Raw genomic sequence first — 25230 nt, 5'->3', positions numbered from 1 at the left:
AGTTAAAGGGAGATAGACAATGTGTTTTTCTATGATTGGGGGCCGCCCGTAAAATGAACTCCGATTGAACAGATTGAATAGTGCGTTCCATTCAAGTGTTGCTAACATAAAAAAATCCGCTTAATTTAGGGAATTTACGACTAAGCAGACCTCGAACTATGAGCATGAACTGGGGGCGCCTGCGGCGCCCCTTTTGACCGGCACCCTGGGCGGTCGCCCAACCGCGCCCTACCCTAACACCGCTACTGCCCCTATCATCTGTTATTGCACACGGAGGAGCTTCGGTTGATCTGGCTATTTTCTCACTCCACTTAGCTAGTATCTCCTCAATTTTAGGGGCAGTTAATTTCATTACAACAGTAATTAATATGCGGTCTACAGAAATCTCTTTTGATCGAACACCTCTTTTCATCTGAGCAGTCGTATTAACAGCTTTATTGCTTTTATTGTCATTACCAGTTTTAGCAGGAGCTATTACTATATTATTAACAGATCGAAACTTAAATACTTTCTTTTTTGACCCTGCCGAAGGGGGAGACCCTATTCTTTACCAGCATTTATTTTGATTCTTTGGACACCCAGAAGTTTAAATTTTAATTCTACCAGGATTCGGATTCTCAAATTATTAGTCAAGAGTTAGGAAAGAAGGAAACATTTGGATCTCTAGGAATAATTTATGCTATAATAGCAATTGGTTTATTAGGATTTATTGTATGAGCTCACCATATATTTACAGTAGGAATAGATGTAGACACTCGCGCCTATTTCACTTCAGCTACAATAATTATTGCGGTACCCACAGGTATTAAAATTTTTAGTTGACTAGCTACATTACATGGTGCACAATTAAACTATTCACCTGCCATACTATAGGCTCTAAGACTTGTATTCCTATTTACAGTGGGAGGATTAACAGGAGTAGTCCTTGCTAATTCATCTGTACATATTATTCTTCATGATACATATTACGTAGTGGCTCGTTTCCTCTATGTATTATCAATAGGAGCAGTCTTTGCTACATATTATAGCACGGTTTGTTCAGTGATACCCGCTATTTACAGGACTAGTACTAAACCCTAAATGATTAAAAAGTCAATTTATTATTATATTTATTGGAGTAAATTTAACCTTCTTCCCACAACACTTTTTAGGATTAGCCGGTATACCTCGACATTATTCAGACTACCCAGATGCTTACACAACATGAAATGTAGTTTCTACCATTGGTTCATCTATTTCTTTACTAGGAATTTTATTCTTCCTATTCATCATTTGAGAAAGTTTAGTAACACAACGACAAGTAGTTTACCCTATACAACTCAGTTCTTCAATTGAATGACTTCAGAATACTTCTCCAGCTGAATATAGTTATTCAGAACTACCTCTTTTAACTAATTATCTAATATGGCAGATTAGTGCAATGGATTTAAGCTCCATATATGTATAAAGTATTTTACTTTTATTAGAATCTAATGACAACATGAGCTGCCCTTGGCCTTCAAGATAGAGACTCACCTCTTATAGAACAACTCACCTTCTTTCATGATCACGCTTTAATAATTTTAGTAATAATTACAACATTTGTAGGTTACTTAATATATATACTATTCTTTAATTTATACACTAACCGAAATCTTTTACATGGTCAAACTATTGAAATAATTTGAACAATTCTTCCAGCAATTGTCCTACTATTTATTGCTTTCCCCTCCCTTCGGTTATTATACTTATTAGATGAAATTAACGAGCCTTCAGTTACTATAAAGGCTATTGGGCATCAATGATACTGAAGCTACGAATACTCAGATTTCATAAATGTAGAATTTGATTCATATACACATAGTTCCAACTATTGAATTAGCAACAGACGGATTCCGGCTTCTAAATGTTGACAATCGCGTAGTTCTACCCATAAATTCACAAATTCGAATTTTACTAACAGCTGCAGATGTAATTCACTCATGAACAGTGCCAGCTTTAGGTGTAAAGGTTGATGGAACCCCCGGTCGATTAAACCAAACTAATTTCCTAATAAACTGCCCTGGGTTATTTTATGGTCAATGCTCAGAAATTTATGGAGCTAATCACAGATTTATACCCATTGTAATTGAAAGACTTCCTGTAAATCATTTTATCAAATGAGTAACTAATAGAACTAATTCATAATTTTCATTAGATGACTGAAAGCAAGTACTGGTCTCTTAAACCATTTCATAGTAAATTAGCACTTACTTCTAATGAAAAAAAAAATTAGTTAAAAAATAACATTAGTATGTCAAACTAAAATTATTAAACTGTTTAATATTTTTTGGTGCCTCAAATAGACCCAATTGGCTGATTAAGCTTATTTATTATCTTTTCAATTACTTTTATCTTGTTCAGTATAATAAATTATTACTCTGTAATTCCTAAAACACCTAAATCAGAAATTTCAAGCAAATATTCAACAACTTCTTTAAACTGAAAATGATAACAAATCTATTCTCTATATTCGACCCTTCATCAAGTATTTTCAACTTATCATTAAATTGAATAAGAACATTTTTAGGACTTCTTTTAATTCCTTCTGCCTACTGATCAATACCTTCACGATTACATATTTTTTGAAATTCAATTCTTCTTACGCTTCATAAGGAATTCAAAACTCTTTTAGGCCCATCACGACATTCAGGATCAACTTTTATTTTTGTCTCTCTATTTTCATTAATTTTATTTAATAATTTTATAGGACTATTTCCTTATATTTTTACAAGAACAAGCCACTTAACGCTTACACTTACATTAGCTCTACCCCCATGATTATGTTTCATACTTTATGGATGAATCAATCACACACAGCACATATTCGCCCACCCAGTCCCTCAAGGAACTCCTGCAGTTCTTATGCCATTTATAGTGTGCATTGAAACAATTAGTAATAACGGGTGATTTTTTTGAGGTTAGGATTTTCATGCATTAGTATTTGACAGATCACGTGGGATTTCAGACATGGTGTCAAAGAGAAAGATGCTCAGTATGCTTTGACATTTCATCATGAATAGACTTACTAACGAGCAACGCTTGCAAATCATTGAATTTTATTACCAAAATCAGTGTTCGGTTCGAAATGTGTTTCGCGCTTTACGTCCGACAAATTTTGTTCAGCGATGAGGCTCATTTCTGGTTGAATGGCTACGTAAATAAGCAAAATTGCCGCATTTGGGGTGAAGAGCAACCAGAAGCCGTTCAAGAACTGCCCATGCATCCCGAAAAATACACTGTTTGGTGTGGTTTGTACGCTGGTGGAATCATTGGACCGTATTTTTTCAAAGATGCTGTTGGACGCAACGTTACGGTGAATGGCGATCGCTATCGTTCGATGCTAACAAACTTTTTGTTGCCAAAAATGGAAGAACTGAACTTGGTTGACATGTGGTTTCAACAAGATGGCGCTACATGCCACACAGCTCGCGATTCTATGGCCATTTTGAGGGAAAACTTCGGACAACAATTCATCTCAAGAAATGGACCCGTAAGTTGGCCACCAAGATCATGCGATTTAACGCCTTTAGACTATTTTTTGTGGGGCTACGTCAAGTCTAAAGTCTACAGAAATAAGCCAGCAACTATTCCAGCTTTGGAAGACAACATTTCCGAAGAAATTCGGGCTATTCCGGCCGAAATGCTCGAAAAAGTTGCCCAAAATTGGACTTTCCGAATGGACCACCTAAGACGCAGCCGCGGTCAACATTTAAATGAAATTATCTTCAAAAAGTAAATGTCATGAACCAATCTAACGTTTCAAATAAAGAACCGATGAGATTTTGCAAATTTTATGCGTTTTTTTTTTTTTAAAGTTATCAAGCTCTTAAAAAATCACCCTTTATTATTCGACCTGGAACTTTAGCCGTTCGATTAGCAGCTAATATAATTGCAGGACATTTATTACTTACTCTTTTAGGAAATACCGGACCTTCTCTTTCTTACGCAATTGTATCATTATTATTAATTGGTCAAATTGCTCTATTGGTACTAGAATCAGCTGTTGACCCTGACCCTTAACCGGAGCAATTGGAGCTATAACCTCTGTCTCAGAATTAGTAAAATGGTTCCATCAATATGACATTTCATTATTTGCTTTAGGAAATATTATTACTATTTTAGCAGTATATCAATGATGACGAGATGTATCTCGAGAAGGAACTTTTCAAGGACTACACACCTTGCCCGTAACATTAGGACTACGATGAGGAATAATTCTATTCATTTTATCAGAAGTCTTATTTTTTGTATGTTTTTTCTGAGCATTTTTCCACAGAAGTTTGTCTCCAGCTATCGAACTAGGAGCTATATGACCCCCTGCAGGAATTCAACCCTTTAATCCATTCCAAATTCCACTATTAAACACAGCTATTTTATTATCTTCAGGAGTTACTGTTACATGGGCCCATCATAGTTTAATAGAAGGTAATCATTCTCAAGCAACACAAGGACTATTTTTTACAGTTCTTCTAGGAATTTATTTTACTATTCTACAAGCACATGAATATATCGAAGCACTATTTATTATTGCAGACTCAGTTTATGGTTCTACCTTTTTTATGGCAACAGGATTTCACGGAATTCATGTATTAATTGGAACAACATTTCTTATAGTATTTTTGCGAATTTACTCCTTACTAGTTTACTTTACTAGGTTCGTATCTCTGGATTGACAAATAAAACCGTTTAATTCACTTCAACAAAATCTCTTTATTTTACAACTCGTCTACACTATAGCAGTTTACTCTTAGCACTAGTTGATAACGTTGGCGCTGCCACGGCTTATATAGCCACGCACTTCTCGCTGATGCCGACGTGTCCTTCTAGAATATTGCGTCTGGAAATTACCAGAACATAATGCTATACGGCGCCAGACGCAAGCAAACAGCCGCGGCGCCAGACTCAGCAATTGTTTAGGTAGACAAGCAGACAGTGCAGCGCCAGATGTCTATTGTTTCGACAAGCAGACAGCCGCGGCGCCAGATGTCTACAACAAGACAAATGCTATTCCATATACCTACAGCTATTGTTCATAATAAGGGATGCATATAGCAATACAAATACAACTTAATACTACTTTTGTAACAGTATGTTTAATTCGACATTTAAACAACCACTTTTCTAAAACTCACCACTTTGGATTTGAAGCAGCTGCATGATACTGACATTTTGTTGATATCGTCTGATTATTCGTGATCGCGAAAAATGTTCTCCCTTTGAATGTGGGTTTAATCCCAAATCTTCTTCACGACTACCTTTTTCCCTTCGATTTTTTTTAATCACAATTATTTTCTTAATTTTTGATGTAGAAATCGCCCTTATTTTACCTATAATTTTAATTATTTCAATTTCTAACATCACCATATGAGCTACAACAAGAATTGTATTAATTATTATCTTAATTATTGGGCTGTATCATGAGTGAAATCAAGGAATATTAAATTGATCAAATTAGGGTTGTAGTTAATTATAACATTTGATTTGCATTTTGTTTGATTTGCAATTAGTTTCGACCTAACCTTAGGTATTTTATACCCTTATGCCGGTATTCTGTTTGTCACGATTCTCTCATGTCTCTAATCGAGACAATAGTAATTTAGTGACTCTGTTAGTCAGGATGTCTCATTTTGGTATTCTGGCAGGCACAGTCTCAAATATATTCACCAAATAGTATGGTGAAAAGAAGGGCAGCAATCAGCTGTTTAGTTTAGCTGATTAGAGAGTGCAAGTGCACAATCGTAATGTATGAAACGATTGCATGCAATTAGTTTTTTTTCATAAGATTTCAGCAGTAAAACTTTTTCTTAATAATTGCACAGTACAATTATTGAAAACTAATATTGAAACAGTTTATAATAAATGCTTAACATATGCATTTTATCTGAATCAATTTTTAAGTAAATATGAAAAAATTTAACAACACAGTAATCGATTAACACATGTGTTCATCCTTATATAGGGTGATTTTTTAAGAGCTTGATAACTTTTCAAAAAAAAAAAACGCATAAAATTTGCAAAATCTCATCGGTTCTTTATTTGAAACGTTAGATTGGTTCATGACATTTACTTTTTGAAGATAATTTCATTTAAATGTTGACCGCGGCTGCGTCTTAGGTGGTCCATTCGGAAAGTCCAATTTTGGGCAACTTTTTCGAGCATTTCGGCCGGAATAGCCCGACTTTCTTCGGAAATGTTGTCTTCCAAAGCTGGAATAGTTGCTGGCTTATTTCTGTAGACTTTAGACTTGACGTAGCCCCACAAAAAATAGTCTAAAGGCGTTAAATCGCATGATCTTGGTGGCCAACTTACGGGTCCATTTCTTGAGATGAATTGTTGTCCGAAGTTTTCCCTCAAAATGGCCATAGAATCGCGAGCTGTGTGGCATGTAGCGCCATCTTGTTGAAACCACATGTCAACCAAGTTCAGTTCTTCCATTTTTGGCAACAAAAAGTTTGTTAGCATCGAACGATAGCGATCGCCATTCACCGTAACGTTGCGTCCAACAGCATCTTTGAAAAAATACGGTCCAATGATTCCACCAGCGTACAAACCAACCCAACAGTGCATTTTTCGGGATGCATGGGCAGTTCTTGAACGGCTTCTGGTTGCTCTTCACCCCAAATGCGGCAATTTTGCTTATTTACGTAGCCATTCAACCAGAAATGAGCCTCATCGCTGAACAAAATTTGTCGATAAAAAAGCGCGAAACACATTTCGAACCGAACACTGATTTTGGTAATAAAATTCAATGATTTGCAAGCGTTGCTCGTTAGTAAGTCTATTCATGATGAAATGTCAAAGCATACTGAGCATCTTTCTCTTTGACACCATGTCTGAAATCCCACGTGATCTGTCAAATACTAATGCATGAAAATCCTAACCTCAAAAAAATCACCCGTTATTTGATAATAATGGAAAAGGCAGGTAAGTAATTGTAAACAATATAAATTTCATTTTTTTATGATTATTATAATATATGTATAATATATCTTTTTTACAGATCATAATAAAGTGTTGCGCACCTCGAAGGAGCAAATAGAGTGCTATCTTAACTTTGTTCGGGTTCACCCGGAGATAAAGTTACACAAAAATGACCCTTCGCGGCCGAAAAGAATGGAGGAGCTTTGGGCGGAACTCTCCGTGCAATTAAATGCCCCAAAAGGGCCCACCCGGGACCCCATCAAATGGAGAGAGGTAATTTTTAACCATATATATTGGCATATGCATGTATTTATGTCCTTTGTTTTACAGAATCTGAGCCATTGGAAAAACCAAGTAAGGTCACGCGCAAGGAAAGCCAAGGCGCACAAGCTGGTCACAGGTGGCGGTCCCATCTCAACAATTTAGCTCTCTGAAACGGAGCAGAGAGCGTTGGATACGTTGGGGTCAATCGCGGTTGATGGGTTGACTGATGTACCAGCCATTGGCACAGAGGTAAGAATAACAAGAAAGACCAATACGAGTGTGCAGAATTTATAATTGTTTTTTCTTTTTCTAATTTAGGAAGAAGTAGTATTCACAGCTGCACCATCGCCCCTGAATACGTCTTCGGATACGTCCAATAACTGCACTCCGTCATCGTCCCGCAGCAAAAAAATGACGACGGACGAAATGTTCCGCAATTATATGGATGTAATGCAGTGATGCCCAAACGCACACTACCAAACTGTGTGCTTGTGTTGGAGTATGAGAGAGCTTGCTGCTACATCCAAAAAAAATACAAAACTTTAGTATTAATTAATATAAAAATAATTTGAAAGTGATTCGACAACTTTTACAAAATTGTGAAATTAATGAAATTCCTTATTAATTTTTTATCAATTACAAAAATAAAGACAATTCACGTGATAAAGGTATTGAACTGATAGCAGCGAAAACTTCCTGACCTATAGTACTGAAACATTGAAAAACCTTTTGACACATATCTTTAAAAAAAAACTCCGTCCTCGAATGGTCTTCCCTGCTTTGTCAGTTCTAAAGCAACAGCAAAACTAGCCTTTCGTTGAGCATAACGAACGCTTGAGTTTTCCCCCAATGAATTGCTCATAACGCGGTTTTTTTAGTTGGCATATAAATAATTCTCTAGAACTGCCCGTTACCGATTCATAAATAGAATGGTTTCCGCTATAATGCCTTTTAACATAGTACTCCCTATTTCGTTTAGTTATGTGTTTACAAACTAAACCCTCAGCATTACCGAAAAAGTTTTCGGAAAACAAAGACTTGTTTTCCCACTCAATATTAAACATAGTAAAATTGTTAATCAGCGCGCACATACAAATTACATGCGTAGCGGTCAACAGTCATTGATCAAGTGAAACGCACATTAATTTTCCACAATGTATAGAGAGCGCTTGACTAATACGTGTGAGCGAGTCTGTGAGAGAGCAATAAAGTCGGCCGCCCGCGGGCTAGGTAAAGCGCTTCACTGATGTAATGAAAGGGAAAGCCGAGGAGGAAAGAGATTCCCGTATTAAAACGTTAGATTCAATCAACAAACACACGGAGTCTATTAATAATTTAGCGGTAGCGATGGTGTCGCTTGCTCAAACCATTGTGAAAAAACAGAAGAGAAAAAGTGAAAAATGTGTACACATATGAATTATTTATTGTTATGTTTTTTTGTACAAAAAGTGAAAAAGAAAAATGTTCCTTTTTAAGTATGTTATTATGTTTATTTAATTTAAAAATGAAATAAATGAATTTTGAATTGAATTATGTTTTGGTAGAATTTTAATTATCTAATGTGTTAATGCACCTTTGACGTGCTGCTCTGCCTCGAGTGTAATACTCCCCCGAATGGATTTCAGAGATTGATCCCACATTTTAGGGAGGTGATCGATCTGGCAATATTTCGGTTTCATTTAGAAAAATTCCACGTTTTTGTAAAATATTGTGAAATATTGTACAAGTATAAACAAATAATGCAGCTTTGGAATGTTTGTACCGCAATGTACGTTCTCTTGAAATGCAACGAAAGCGTTGCTCTTATGTGCCTAGTATTGAAATTTTGTTCATTTGGTGTTTCAGTCTTTGCCACCGGTGTAAGAAGCCATGGCTCCAATGGACATCCCGAATCACCCAAAAGCCATTTAAAAGCTCCATCAGAGTGTTCTCTTATTAGCTTTGTCCTTGCTGGCGAAGTAGTCCATATACCGGAGTCATGACATGAGCCGGGAAATTTTGCATTCACGTGCCGGAAAATTAGTTCATCGTCACAAACCTATTGGGAAAATTATTTATTAATTAGTTATTTATTGGTTATTGAATATAATACTTACCGCTTCAACATTAATGCTATAATAACCTTTTCTGTTCATATAATCATGCGGTACAACTGTGTTTGACAAGGCAGGTGCAATTATGCCAACATGAGTGCAATCAATTGCTCCAATTACACCTTTTATTCCAAATTTCGAGTAAAATCTGGAATAAAATTGTTGAATAGCGATTTATTTTCTTTTAAATTGGAAAACAACTTACCCAGTCTTAATTCTATTATATTCTTCAACAGAATTAGGAAAACGCACTTCGCCGTGTTTACGCTCCACCACCAATTTACAAATATATTCGATACAACGGGAAATGGTTGGTTGGCTCATCACCGCGAAATATGCATTTCCCACGCAACACTGATATGAGCCATTGCATAAAAAATATAAAACTGAAATAATCTAGAGAAATTTGATTGCATGACAACATGTTTATTTAAGGTTAAAATGTAACTCACCCGAAGTTCAAATGGAATCGATGTTTGCTGTTGGTCATACGGCTTGAGTTGATTAATGAGATCTCAGCACAAAGATTTGGGAAATCGAAAGAACTTCCTGAATGTGTTCTCTTCGTATGAAAACGGATCTTTTTTGTTTCGCAAAACAATCAGATTGCGACTGCGAATGTAGCTAGAAGATATGCACCTTATTATCCATTATTGCAAAATTATAAATATTAATACATTACCTCTCTTCCTCCTCTCGTTTTTTCATCATAAGGTAAAATAGTCCAACTTCATCAGCCATTGCTTTGATCTTGTTTTTCTATGACTTGGTGCAAAGCATATAACAAGTTAGAGACTGATATTGCTCAATTAGAGATGAGACAAACTCGCCAGAATACCAAACCGTCACTAAATAGATTTCACCACAGAATCGTCTCTATTAGAGACTTGAGACTGCTCGCAGAATACCGGCATTATTCTAATAAAATTGAATATTAATTAAATTAATTATTAATTGAAGCCAAAAAGAGGCTTATCACTGTTAATGATAGAACTGAGACCGCTCTCCAATTAAGGAAGTATGACGTTCAAGAAAAAGCTGCTAACTTTTATCTTTTAATGGTTAAACTCCATTTGTACTTCTGTTTATATATTAGGTTGTCAAAAAAGTCTTGCGGTATTTTCGCAAGTTGGCGCTGAATGCGCGTAATTCTAGTTTTATTCGTCGCATCGGGTCATGCTATATCTTTTTGGAAAGCTCATTTCACGCCCTAACAGGTGTTTGATTGATTGTCGTTTCTTTTAAGTCGTTCGTGAGTTATAGCGTCGCAAACATGGAGCAAAATAAGGAGAAAATACGCCATATTTTACAGTACTACTACGATAAAGGCAAAAATGCATTTCAAACCACCAATAAAATTTTTGCAGTTTATGGACCCGATACAGTTTTCATTTCCACCGTACAACGATGGTTTCAACGTTTTCGTTCTGGTTTAGAGGTGGTCGAAGATGCGTCACGCTCCGGAAGGCCTGTCGTCGAAAATTTCGATAAAATCGCTGAATTGGTCGAAAGAGACCGACATAGTAGTCATCAAACCGTTATAAACCATTTGAAGAAGCTTGGAGTCACTAAGAAGCTCGATGTATGGGTGCCACACGAATTGATTCAATAAAAATACCGCAAGACTTTTTTGACAACCAAATAGTTTAATAAAAACATTACATTTTCAATGTAAAAATAAAATTTTCTATTTTTATAAATTACTGAATAGTAGTGTATTTCCAAGAATTATTCAATTACCCTAACATCTTCAGTGTTATGCTCTATTTTAAGCTACTTGAACAAAAATTTAAAAAAATTAAAACGAGAAAATAATTCCTAAAACAAATAATAAAAGATAAATCTTTAAATTATTATTGTGTATAACAGACACATATTGAGAATATTTAACTAATTCTTTATATAAATTTTGACCCCCTAAAAATTCTGACCACCCCTGATTAAAAGACTTACACACTCTTATTCCTAATATTAAAGGATAGTTAATAATACCATAAGTCGAAATATAAGGTATAAACCACCTGGAACCAGAAAAATAACTCACTAAATAGTTATGTAAAGACTTATTAAAATAAAATAAAGAAACATTTGAAATTAAATAGCCCAATACACCTCCTACTACACAAACAAATAAAGCTAATAATTTTAAATAACTAGGTAAACAAATTATATAAGGAGTCGGAAAAATTACTCAATATACTACCCCCGACAATTCTCATAACTAATAAACCGCTCATACTTCGCAGTATAACTCAGCCCTCATCTCTGAACATATTTAAAGAACCACAGTTTAATTCCCCGGTTATAGAATAATAGACCAGCCGAAGAGTATAAGAAACAGTTATCCCAATAGAAAAAAAATAAAGAAAAACAGAAAACATATTAATATAACTTAACGAAACAACTTCTAAAATCAAATCCTTAGAATAAATCCCGGCTAAACAGATATCCCGCATAAAGCAAAAATTAGCTACATAAAAACACCCAGAAGTCAAAGGTATATACACACCCAATCCCCCCATCAAGCGAATGTCCTGAGAATTATTTATATTATGAATGATAGCTCCAGCACACATAAACAATAATGCCTTAAATAAAGCATGAGTTAATAGATGAAAAAAAGCAAGCTTATAAAACCCCATAGATAAAATTCTTATTATAAGACCTAATTGTCTTAATATGGAAAGAGCAATAATCTTTTTTAAATCAAATTCAAAATTAGCTCCTAATACTGCCATAAATATTATTAAAACAGAGACTGTCAACAGTGACGTGAGAGCCAAGTCGCGAGTGCGACGACTGTTTGTTTGATGACAGGAGATATTTCGTCTTGCCCTCGTTCACTGCCAGACCCATTTGCGTTGCATCCTTGTTCAGTCTGGAGAAAGCAGAACTAACGGCGCGGGTGTTGAGGCCGATGATATCAATATCATCGGCATACGCCAGCAACTATACACTCTTATAAAAGATTGTACCTGCTCGATTAAGTTCTGCAGCTCGAATAATTTTCTCCAGCAGCAGATTGAAGAAGTCGCACGATAGGGAGTCGCCTTGTCTGAAACCTCGTTTGGTATCGAACGGCTCGGAGAGGTCTTTCCCGATCCTGACGGAGCTTTTGGTGCTGCTCAACGTCAGTTTACACAGAGGTATTAGTTTTGCGGGGATACCAAATTCAGACATCGCGGCATAGAGGCAGCTCTTATCCGTGCTGTCGAAAGCAGCTTTGAACTCGACGATTAGGTGGTGAGTGTCGATTCTCCTTTCACGGGTCTTTTCCAAAATTGGGCGCATGGTGAATATCTGGTCGGTTGTTGATTTTCCATGTCTAAAGCCACACTGATAAGGTCCAATCAGTTTGTTGACGGTGGGCTTTAATCTTTCACACAATACGCTCGATAGAACTTTGTATGCGATGTTGAGGAGGCTTATCCCACGGTAGTTGGCGCAGATTGTGGGGTCTCCTTTTTTATGGATTGGGCAAAGCACACTTAAATTTCAATCGTTGGGCATGCTTTCATCCGACCATATTTTGCAAAGAAGCTGATGCATGCTCCTTATCAGTTCTTCGCCGCCGTGTTTGAATAGCTCGGCCGGCAATCCGTCGGCCCCTGCCGCTTTGTTGTTCTTTAGGCGGGTAATTGCTATTCGAACTTCTTCATGGTCGGGCAATGGAACGACTACTCAATCGTCGTCGATTGAGGAATCGGGTTCGCCTTCTCCTGGCGTTGTACGTTCACTGCCATTCAGCAGGCTGGAGAAGTGTTCCCTCCATAATTTAAGTATGCTTTGGGCATCGGTGACTAGATCACCTTTGGGGGTTCTACAAGAGTATGCTCCGGTCTTGAAACCTTCTGTAAGCCGCCGCCTGTTTTCGTAGAACTTTCGAGCATTACCCCTGTCGGCCAGCTTTTAAAGCTCTTCGTACTCACGTATTTCGGCCTCTTGCTTTTTCTGTAGACAAATGCGTCTCGCTTCCCTCTTCAACTCTCGGTATCTATCACATCCCGCACGTGTTGTTTTCTCTCCGCTGCGACACGGCACCCCTCGTCGTATCAGCTGTTCTTTTGCACTTTCCGAAAACCAACGGTTTCGGTTGCAGCTGTACGTAAGGAGTTTGAAATGCCGTCCCACAGTTCCCTTATACCGAGTTGTTGACGAGTGCTCTCAGAGAGCAGGAGTGCAAGCCGAGTGGAAAATTTTTCCGATCTCCGTTGCGATTGCAGCTTCTCGACGTCGAACCTTCCTTGTGTTTGTTGGCGTGCGTTTTTTGCTACACAGAGGCGGTTGCGAATTTTGGCTGCAACAATATGGTGGTCCGAGTCGATGTTAGGACCTCGGAGCGCACGCACATCTAAAACACTGGAGACGTGTCTTCCGTCTATCACAACATGATCCATCTGGTTGGTGGTTTTTCGATCCGGAGACAGCCAGGTAGCTTGATGTATCTTCTTATGCTGGAATCTAGTACTACAGATAACCATATTTCGGGCCCCGGCGAAGTCGATCAGCCTCAACCCATTTGGGGATGTTTCCTCGTGGAGGCTGAATTTACCGACCGTAGTGCCAAAGATGCCTTCTTTGCCCACCCTGGCGTTGAAGTCGCCAAGCACGATTTTGACATCGTGGCGGGGGCATTTCTCATAAGTGCGCTCCAAGCACTCATAAAAAGCATCTTTGGTCACATCGTCTTTGTCTTCCGTCGGGGCGTGTACGCAAATCAGCGATATGTTGAAGAACCTCGCTTTGATGCGGATTGTGGCTAGACGTTCATTCTCCGGAGTGAATGATAGTACTCGGCGACGGAGTCTCTCTCCCACCACGAATCCAACACCAAACTTGCGCTCCTTTATATGGCCACTGTAGTAAATGTCACAAGGACCTACTCGTCTCTGTCCTTGTCCCGTCCATCGCATTTATTGGACGGCGGTGATGTCAGCCTTTATCTTTACGAGGACATCTACCAGCTGGGCAGCGGGACCTCCCAATTAAGGGACCGGACATTCCAGGTACATGCCCTCAATTCGTAGTCCTTCTATCGTTTGCCATGGTCGTCATCAAAAGGGAGGTGTGTTCCTTTATTGTGGATGCTTCTTTTATTAGTTCTGAACCTGTTAAATGAATGAATTATTTTATTTTATATATTTTTTTTTAATTAATATTTAGTGTACCGACGTAGTTTTAGTCTTATTAATCTTTGGATTAATACCGACGTTGTTTTAGACTTATTATTCTTTGGATTAATACCGACGTAATTTTAGACTTATTAATCTTTGGTTTATTACCGACGTAATCTTTAGATTACTGTGTGGATTTCCGACTGCGCCACTTTCGTATTTAAAGACGAACGAAAGATTAAATTTTAAAATTTTTATTTATGGTGTAACTATCAGTTCGGTTACTGCTTAAGAACTAAAAAAAATTCTTTAAAAATTATTTATATTTATATAGCTCTCAAAGTTGCGACTGTGGACTCAACACAACGTTAGTTGAACTCATACATATTGTTACGATTTTACTGCTTGCTAGTTTACTTTGCTAGGTTCGTATCTCTGGATTGACGAATAAAACCAAAAACTCTTTAATTCAATTCAACAACTCTTTATTTTACAACTTGTCTACACTATAACAGTTTACTCTTAGCACTGACTGATTACGTTGGCGCTGCCACGGCTTATATAGCCACGCACTTCTCGCTGATGCCGACGTGTCCTTCTAGAATATTGCGTCTGGATATTACCAGAACATAATGCTATACGGCGCCAGACGCAAGCAGACAGCCGCGGCGCCAGACTCAGCAATTGTTTAAGTAGACAAGCAGACAGTGCAGCGCCAGATGTCTATTGTTTCGACAAGGAGACAGCCGCGGCGCCAGATGTCAACAACAAGAAAAATGCTATTCCATATACCTACAGCTATTGTTCATAATAAGGGATGCATATAGCAATACAAATACAACTTAATACTACTTTTGTAACACTGCCCTCCACTAAAACCTAATCGTCCCGATTAGGCACAAATCCTCTTGAACCAAATGGGGCGAGCCTCTCCAAATGTACTACTTTCATTTTACATCGTGCTTTTCCATTTCTTTGTATGCGGTATACCACGTCATTAAGTCGTTTCATCACCATATAGGGTCCTTCCCAGGCTGTCTGCAATTTCGGGGACAAGCCTTTCTTTCGAAGTGGATTGTACAACAGGACCAGATCACCTTCTTCAAAACCTTTTGAATTTGCCGCTTGATCGAACCGGTCCTTCATCTTATTGCTCATCAGATGCGTATGCTGTCTTACCATTAGATGCAATTCATTCATTTCTTCCTTTAAGGCAGAACAATAATCTCCATCATTTCTTACAGCTGTAGGATTCGTTCCAAACTTAAGATCAGCAGGGAGTCGCAGATCAGATCCTGAAAATAATCTTTGCTGGCGTGTAACCAGTTGTCTCGTGCTTCGCTGAACGATACGCCAGCAGGAACATCTGGATGCACTTGTCCCAATTCCGTTGATCTTTATCAACGATTTTCCGCAGATGTTCTTCGAGCGTTCGGTTGAATCTCTCCACCATTCCATCTGATTGTGGATGTAACGCTGTTGTCCGTGTCTTGTGGATGCCCAGTAATGTACAGACTTCTTGGAAAATGGCAGATTCGAAATTTCTGCCTTGATCTGAGTGTAATTCGACGGGCACTCCGAACCTTGTTATCCAATTTTCTACAAACGCTTCGGCTACTGTCTTCGCTTCTTGGTTTGGTAAGGCATATACTTCTGGCCATTTACTGAAATAGTCCATGACAACCAGTAGATATTTGTTTCCGGCCGTACTGGTTGGGAACGGACCTGCAACATCCATTGCGACTCGTTCAAATGGTGATCCCACGTTGTACTGTTGTAGCCTACCGCGACTTTTGGCTTTAGGACCTTTAGCTGCCATGCACTCTACGCAATTACTTATCCATTCTGCTATGGAATCTCGACAACCGATCCAGTAGAACCGTTGTTTAATCTTCTCTATAGTTTTTGTAATTCCAAGGTGCCCTCCACTAGGTCCATTGTGATATTCTTTCAATACTTTTGGGAACTTTGAAGTTATAGATAATTTTGTCTATCTTAGAACTAGCATCAACACCAACAACAACGTCAGCCTCGAAGTTCAACGCAGGAGCCAATTGAGAAGTAAAGTCCTCTGACGAACAAAAACCAAACTCTAGAAATCACTCATTATTCCCGTCTTGCTGATGAGTCGAGTTATCGAGAGAAAGATTTTGCAAAAGATTTATGGTACATCGGAATTCACCACAGCTGATGACACTATAGCACAACTCAACACATCTGTATGCCAACCCAGTCAATAAAAAGGATGGGCGACGGGAAAGCAGGCTCACTTCGTTACACACAGTTCGCATCAACACATCAACATTCGATCTCCGCACATCAACATTCGGACATTAATTTTCGTCCTCAACACATTCGTTTTCCGACAACCATCCCGCGCGCCGCAATTTTCGTTAACAACGTCGTCACCATACGATTCCTGTTCACTTCCAGTCCTGTGCGCTACGAGATATAATTCGAATCTCAGCGGTCCTGCGTGATATGGTCGCCGTGACCATGCTCAATCGCTTTTACATCTCTGATTTTAATAAAATTCAATAAAGTTAACCCTAAAGTGTCTAATATCTATTAAATTAATGTGTTTTCTTTTATCGAATTACTGGGTGCTTATTGAACTAAAAATAAAGTGGTGGATGCTTCCCACTAAATTGGGCATCCATTTATTTGTGGTCCTTCGAGCCTTAACGAAAGGCACCTTTGGATTTCAACAGAAAAATCAATATAAACAGAAATTGTGGTAGCAGAAATCAATCGAAATGCGACAATAAGGAAACAAATACAACACAGTGCAATGGTACAAGGAAAAGAAAAACATATATACATACAAACAAATCTATACCTAAATATATATACATATTTACATTCTTACATACACATGGGGTTAAATACGCAATAAAACAAAATTTAAAGAACAAATTATTTCAAACATATATGTACACATATTAAAAGTGCGAGTTAAATAAAACTAAATAAAAAAAATTGTGTTATCAAACTAAACCCAAAATGCTCGAAGTCCACAAACAAAAAAAAAAGCAAATCATAAATTAATAATATTCGGGCGCGAACATAAAAGAACAACAAAAACGCGCGAAATTTAAAAGCGCTTACACAATAAAACACAAATCGGGCGCGAAAAACTAAAGCACCTTATAAGAAAAAAAGACGTTCGGGCGCGAATAACACCCGAAACAACGCTGAAATCAAATACAACGAACTGGAAGTGGAGAAGAAGGAGTTGACAAACAACATTGCAAGTCATACCAGCTGGAAACGATTCGGAGAAGAGCACAGAAATTTAACCAAATGCAGACACATACATACATACGTGTGTACAGTCGGATAATGCCCAAAAGCCCTCATTGGAAAACAGAGTGAGCGTATTATGCCCATAATTTATTTAATTTCTGCACATATGCATGTCTATGCTTAAAATTTTTTCAAAAATGTTTCCAAAAAAAAATTAATAATAAATTTGTGTTCTCAAAACACCAAATTATCAAATAAGAAAATCAAATATTTAATTGTAACATATTTCCGGCAGTCCTACTTTATAAAGCATTAGGCACGATTGCATACAACAAAAACGGAAAAAATTAATATATTTTATCTGCATATATGTATATGTTTATACCAAAACATCTTGACAAGGTATATATTCACATATAAAAGTGTGCACCTTTTGTTTTCAATTCCCTTTTAAATCTCTCTCTCTTTTACGAAAAAATTAAATAACATTTACATATATACCAAAAAAAATATATATCAACAAAATATACATAAGTTGTAAGAAACACTATGCAACTATGCAAAACACATATTATAAGTCCGCATTGGCAATTATCCGGCAATACCTCTTGTTCTTTGGTAAACAAAAACAAGCAGGATTGCGTACAAAAAGCGAACTGATCTCTTTAACGAGCTCTCAGTCGCATAATCATAAACACACAAACAATTCCTGCATACTTATGTAAATAGCGCATTGATCTCCTCAGCGAGCTCTCAATCGCACAAAACATAAGTACCTTAATAAGCACATACATACATACATACAAGTCCAAGTATTAGGGTGTACCTAAATACTAACAAAAGGACGTAAAAAGTGTTAATAAATTTAAAGTGCGGATATTTTCAAACTTCAAACTAAAATATAAATAAGCAATATCGTTTAGCAAGTAAATAAGAAACGGTAATAATAAAAAATAAAGAATCCGTTTTATACGAAATTTATTGAAAAGAGAATTCGGTTTACACTGAGACAAATTTAACTCATTTTGACAAATATTTTACTAAACAGTAAAAATAATGAATAATAATAAAAATCAAAATACACCTACAGGAGCTACACGCTCAAAAGAGGTTGTTAAATTCATTTCACAAAGTGACAGTTTAATAAGATACTGCATTAGATTTGCCTCCTTACCGATTCACGAAAACTCTGAATCGTTATTAGAAATCAAAAATCAAAACCTTACGAATTTTTGGACTCGCTTCCAAGCGGCTCATGACGCCATTCTAGATTCTGACGATTCAGATACACATAATTTTAAATCCTCGGCTTACGCAATATACGAAAACTGCTTAGACCAGTACGAAGAAACAAAAGCTATGATCGCCGATCAGCTAAAGCACATTAAATCAATTGCACTTTCTCCCCTCAGTAGAGCAGAGCTGTCACAAATAGACAGTCAAAAGGCAAGTTCAGGCATCCCCCTCGAGGTGCCCGCATGTGACACAGAGACATTTTATGGAGGTTATGAAGAATGGCCGTCCTTTCGGGACATGTTTACGGCCATGTACATAAACCATCCTCAATTATCACAAGCGCAAAAATTGTATCACCTCAGATATAAAACGAAAGGTCAAGCAGGCATAATAGTAAAACAGTTCGCTCTCAATGACGAAAATTTCAATTTTTCTTGGGAAGCTCTAAAAGCACGTTACGAAAACGAAAGAATACTGGTCGATAAACAAGTAACGACACTAATGAACTTGCCAAAAGTTAAGAAAGGAACAAGTGTAGAATTCATCAAACTAGAATCCACTGTTTCAAATTGTTTGTCGATTCTATCGACACTAAATATTCCCACAGACAGCTGGGACCCAATTCTGGTAAACATTTGCACCGCCGCATTACCAGAAAAGTCGTTAGAAGAAAAAATACTCAAAACTAAGAACAAACACGACCAGAATGAAAGCTTAAATAGACCCCAAGTTAGTAACAAAAACAATTTAAACAAAAACTTTCACAAAACGATATCATCTGAACAACGAACACTTACTGTTTGATTTGTGGTGTCCAACATTGGCCTCAAAAAAGAACTTGTCATTCCTTACCACTGGTGGGGGGAAATGGAAAGTCTTATTTCAAGGGAGAATATATTCATTCTGATTTTTATTAAGTATTTTCTATGCTTATATACAAATTTTAAAACTATCTTAAATAACTAAATATATGTGTATGCGTGTATGTCAGTATGTATTGCAGCATATTTTTTTATTGCTGCTTGACATGTTTTATGCTGAATGGGGTTGTTTTTAAGTGTACAATTTAATACATGTGTGTGTGTGTGTTATCTCTTCTGTAAATTTATGATATGTGTCCCATGCATTTTTATTAACTATTATTCGATGCATTGCTTGTAAATGCATTATGTATATATGTATGTATGTATGTATATTAATATATAAATAGATATTTCTATTTAGTACAATTTCGGCTTTGCTGATAAGTAAGCATGTTCAATGATATTTGAACACATACGTCAAGCGATGTACCAAATGCATAAACTTAAAACTTGCGAGAGGTTTAAAAACTTAAAAGTAAACGAACGAAATAATTTTGTCAGGTCAAAAAGACTTTGAACAAATTGTCTGTCACATGCGCATACATATAAAAATTGCAAAAGCAAATTTAATTGCTTACATTGTCACAAAAGACACCATTCAATGCTTCACTACAGCACATTTCCTAGCTCACCTCAAAAGAGCGCATGTAATAGCACAAAAAGAACTGCGGGCTTAGTTGCAAAAGCAAATCCCGAAAATTGCCAAGACGCACCATGCTGCTCAAAGGCATTAAAAACGCAAACGCTACACAGCGAAAATCAAAATAGGGAATACTACCCACAGCAGTCGTCTCCATCGAACACCGAGGAGAACTGTTCAAACTCAGAGCCTTAATAGACCAAGGATCACAACGATCATTCATAGCGTCTAAGGCACAAAATAAACTAAAATTGTCAACCAAACAATCAAATTTTGAAATTACGGGAATGGGCGGAAGAGTAATCCAAAACTCAGATAAAATCTGTCCCATCACCCTAATTTCCCCCCAAGCGGATAAGCGAATTAAAGCAGAAGCTATAGTCCTACCGAAATTAACAAATATGCTTCCAAGCTATCACATAGATAGCAGACATTGGCAGAAGGTCTCACACTTAAAACTAGCAGATCCCGACTGCAACAAACCATCTCAAATAGATATTATATTAGGCAGCGACCTTATACCGCAAATATTACTTAAAGGTGTTGAAAACATATCAACCACCCTTCTAGCGCAAAACAATATATTCGGTTGGATTCTAAGTGAACTAGTTTCAGAACCAGTTACCACCATACCAACATAAGTTGAGGATAATGCAAACCTTAATTCGCAATTAAGGAAATTTCCTATATTAAAAGCGCATACAACTTTTCGGATGGCTTTCGCCAATAATGAAAAAAAGAAAAAAACAATTCTAAACAAATCCTAGAGCGGTAGCGGGCTACTAAACGCCAAATTAGTGCGTACTAAAACATAAAATATAACACAATAGTATAAAAAAGCCGAAAAATCGATATTTCCATAAATTTTCAAAAATACATACAATATCAAAAGGAAGTCAAGGGATCACCATACTCCCAATGCGATACAGTGACGCACCTACCCTTACAAAAGGCAAAGGTCGCTCTTATTACATCTATCCAAGCGCTCCTCATATGGGTGAGTTAGGGAAATCAGCTCTACAAAGCATCAACTTAATTATAAAGAATTTTCTACTCTATGAATCGAAACCGTTCTCCATTCACGGCCATTCTCTTGCAAAATCCCTCTAATTTCATAGTCTTAAATCTAGGGCTAAGGAGTACCCATTCTGGCCATATATGGCCAGGCGTGGAGTTACTATCCTTCATAAACCGAGAATAAATAAGGTCCAAACATTGCCCATAATACAGAAAAGGCATATAATAAACTACCGGTATGCCAAAACCGATAAATAATAAATTGTAAATAACAGCTAATAAAATTAATAAAAGCAAACAATTTTTTTGGTATAATAATACAATAAGTCGTCAAAGCACGCGAAATCCATTATTACCTCAAGTACCAATATTTACACAAAATACAATTGGCTATTAAAACCAAAATCGCTTCTTACAGCTAATAATCTGCGGCTTCGGTTACTCCACCAACAGTAATCCGAATTACATGCATCAGATTATATATACAAAACTAGGCAAAATATTCGCCTAGTGGGCCCAGGATGTTTAAATGAGTTAAGCATCCACCCGCTCTACTCGATAAAAACTGGCGCATCTTAATGCTACATCGGAATTCACCACAGCTGATGGCACTATAGCACAACTCAACACATCTGTACGCCAACCCAGTCAATAAAAAGGATGGGCGACGGGAAAGCAGGCTCACTTCGTTACACACAGTTCGCATCAACACATCAACATTCGATCTCCGCACATCAACATTCGGACATTAATTTTCGTCCTCAACACATTCGTTTTCCGACAACCATCCCGCGCGCCGCAATTTTCGTTAACAACGTCGTCACCATACGATTCCTGTTCACTTCCAGTCCTGTGCGCTACGAGATATAATTCGAATCTCAGCGGTCCTGCGTGATATGGTCGCCGTGACCATGCCCAATCATTTTTTACATCTCTGATTTTAATAAAATTCAATAAAGTTAACCCTAAAGTGTCTAATATCTATTAAATTAATGTGTTTTCTTTTATCGAATTACTGGGTGCTTATTGAACTAAAAATAAAGTGGTGGATGCTTCCCACTAAATTGGGCATCCATTTATTTGTGGTCCTTCGAGCCTTAACGAAAGGCACCTTTGGATTTCAACAGAAAAATCAATATAAACAGAAATTGTGGTAGCAGAAATCAATCGAAATGCGACAATAAAGAAACAAATACAACACAGTGCAATGGTACAAGGAAAAGAAAAACATATATACATACAAACAAATCTATACCTAAATATATATACATATTTACATTCTTACATACACATGGGGTTAAATACGCAATAAAACAAAATTTAAAGAACAAATTATTTCAAACATATATGTACACATATTAAAAGTGCGAGTTAAATAAAACTAAATAAAAAAAATTGTGTTATCAAACTAAACCCAAAATGCTCTAAGTCCAAAAACAAAAAAAAAAAAGCAAATCATAAATTAATAATATTCGGGCGCGAACATAAAAGAACAACAAAAACGCGCGAAATTTAAAAGCGCTTACACAATAAAACACAAATCGGGCGCGAAAAACTAAAGCACCTTATAAGAAAAAAAGACGTTCGGGCGCGAATAACACCCGAAACAACGCTGAAATCAAATACAACGAACTGGAAGTGGAGAAGAAGGAGTTGACAAACAACATTGCAAGTCATACCAGCTGGAAACGATTCGGAGAAGAGCACAGAAATTTAACCAAATGCACACACATACATACATACGTGTGTACTGCCACAGACTGTGGCTACCTGATAGAATATCATCCACGTATGTTTGTGTTTGTAACACAGAAGTTGCTAAGGGCAAATTTGTTTCACACGTTTTTGCCACTTCATGCAGTGTCCTGATCGCCAAATAGGGTGCGCGCAAATAGGGTGACGGTTTTAAGTTTGTAGTCGCTGATTGGACTATTACTCGATTTACGGAAGACTATACGCTGGAAATCTTGGTCATCTTTATGTACTAGAATTTGTCTGTACATTTTCTCTACATCCCCATTAAAAACGTATTTAAACATGCGCCAATTTAATATTAACAGCATGAGATCAGGTTGTAAGGTTGGGCCAGTATATAGTACGTCGTTCAGTGATTTGCCTGAGCTCGTACACTTTGAGGCATTGAAAACCACTCGTACTTTTGTTGTGAGTTTATCAGGACGTATTACCCCGTGATGTGGCAGATAAAAAGATAAATATCTACCTTTAGATACTTTTTCATATGGTACAGTTTCTTCCATATGATTGAGGTCTAGATACTCGTCCATCACATTATCATATGCTGATTTGAGCTCACTTTTTTTCATCAGGCTTTTTTCCAGGCTTAGAAATTGCTGGACTGCTGATATTCTAGAGTGGCCTAGAGCTATGGTTTCAGGAAAAGTTGGTTTGAATGGTAGTCGCACAACATAACGACCATGTTCGTTTCTTGTTGTTGTGGACTTGTAATGGGCTTCGCATGCCTGATCTTCTTCTGAAAGTTGAGTAGTCTGAGGCAATTCTTCTACTTCCCAGAATTTTTTGAGTTCATTATTTAAATATTCGTTTGAAATATTTTCAACTTCAGTTGTAAAAGAATTAATTTTTTCTGTGACTTGGCCACTTAATATCCACCCAAAGATTGTATTTTGGGCTAACAATTTATTGGATATTTTTTCTATACCTTCAAGAATTATTTGAGGTATTAAGTCACTACCTAACAACACATCGATTTGTGATGGGGTATGGCAGTTGGGGTCTGCTAATTTGAGATATGAGCATTTTTCCCATTGCTTTTTATTTACTTCACAGCTTGGAAGCAAATTTGTAAGTTGCGGTAGAACGATGGCTTGCGCATCTATTCTAATATCCGCATTTGGAGATACTATGGTAATTGGGCATATTTTGTTCGAATTTTGGATAATTCTTCCGCCCATTCCTGAAATTTGGAAATTTGAATTTTTGACAGGCAATTTTAGCCGATTTTGAGCTTTAGATGATATAAAGGATCTTTGAGAACCTTGATCTATTAATGCTCTTAGTTTGAATAATTCTCCTCTATGTTCAATAGCGATGACCGCAGTGGGTAAAAGAATTTTGCTTTCATTCTCTGAATGAAGAGCTTGAATTTTTGCTGCTTTAGAGCAACATGGTTGTTCTTCCCTTTTTTCGGGATTTGAGATTTCGGGATTATCACTTTTGGTTGTAGTGACTAACCCGGTGGTTTTATGGAATTGATTTTGCTTCATATTTTGAAAATTTGTAATATGAAGCAATGAGTGATGTCTTCGTTGACAGTACACACAACTAAATTTGCTTTCACAGTCTTTTGTCGTATGAGCATTCGACAGACAGTTGATGCAAAGTTTATGCTGTCTGACAAGATTGTTTCTGTCAGAAACGGATAATTTTTTAAATTTCTCGCAAGATCTTATACTGTGACCTCCTTTACACATTTCGCATACTGATTGCCAATGATTTGTTTGATTTGCCACAAATGTTTGGCTTCTAAAGGGTGATTTTTTAAGAGCTTGATAACTTTTTTTAAAAAAAAAACGCATAAAATTTGCAAAATCTCATCGGTTCTTTATTTGAAACGTTAGATTGGTTCATGACATTTACTTTTTGAAGATAATTTCATTTAAATGTTGACCGCGGCTGCGTCTTAGGTGGTCCATTCGGAAAGTCCAATTTTGGGCAACTTTTTCGAGCATTTCGGCCGGAATAGCCCGAATTTCTTCGGAAATGTTGTCTTCCAAAGCTGGAATAGTTGCTGGCTTATTTCTGTAGACTTTAGACTTGACGTAGCCCCACAAAAA

At 37.1% G+C, this 25230-nt stretch overlaps 2 protein-coding genes and 2 pseudogenes across 2 annotated transcripts; 2 read left to right on the top strand and 2 right to left on the bottom strand.

Moving 5' to 3' along the window:
* The first annotated feature begins 212 nt into the window (after positions 1-212).
* On the top strand, positions 213-1447 carry LOC125779699 (cytochrome c oxidase subunit 1-like; annotated as a pseudogene).
* A 2587-nt stretch (positions 1448-4034) lies between these two features.
* Positions 4035-5213, top strand: LOC125779548 (cytochrome c oxidase subunit 3-like; the record flags this gene model as incomplete). Its single annotated transcript, XM_049460914.1, is given in 1 exon segment — positions 4035-5213. A coding segment is annotated over 1 exon segment (660 nt), but the record flags the coding sequence as incomplete, so codon positions are not given.
* Positions 5214-8617: 3404 nt separating this feature from the next.
* On the bottom strand, positions 8618-9931 carry LOC125779488 (putative nuclease HARBI1). Its single transcript, XM_049460849.1, has 3 exons — positions 9505-9931; positions 9303-9447; positions 8618-9244 (listed from the first exon to the last, which is right to left on the bottom strand). Exons 1-3 carry the CDS (start codon positions 9621-9623, stop codon positions 8882-8884), a joined length of 627 nt encoding a protein of 208 aa, XP_049316806.1. The 5' UTR covers positions 9624-9931; the 3' UTR covers positions 8618-8881.
* Positions 9932-11088: 1157 nt separating this feature from the next.
* LOC125779403 (NADH-ubiquinone oxidoreductase chain 5-like) lies at positions 11089-14318 on the bottom strand (annotated as a pseudogene).
* Between the last annotated feature and the right edge of the window lie 10912 nt (positions 14319-25230).

The sequence above is a fragment of the Bactrocera dorsalis genome, chromosome 6 (assembly GCF_023373825.1).
Source record: "Bactrocera dorsalis isolate Fly_Bdor chromosome 6, ASM2337382v1, whole genome shotgun sequence".
Classification (NCBI taxonomy): Eukaryota; Metazoa; Arthropoda; class Insecta; order Diptera; family Tephritidae; genus Bactrocera; species Bactrocera dorsalis.
This window is presented reverse-complemented; position numbering and strand designations above follow the sequence as displayed.

Coding starts and splice junctions, on each gene's coding strand:
- LOC125779488 (XM_049460849.1), bottom strand. CDS start 9,623: ATGAGCCAACCAACCATTTCCCGTTGTATCGAATATATTTGTAAATTG. Junction 9,448..9,504: donor TATAATAGAATTAAGACTGG/GTAAGTTGTTTT, acceptor ATTTTATTCCAG/ATTTTACTCGAAATTTGGAA. Junction 9,245..9,302: donor ATAGCATTAATGTTGAAGCG/GTAAGTATTATA, acceptor TTTTCCCAATAG/GTTTGTGACGATGAACTAAT.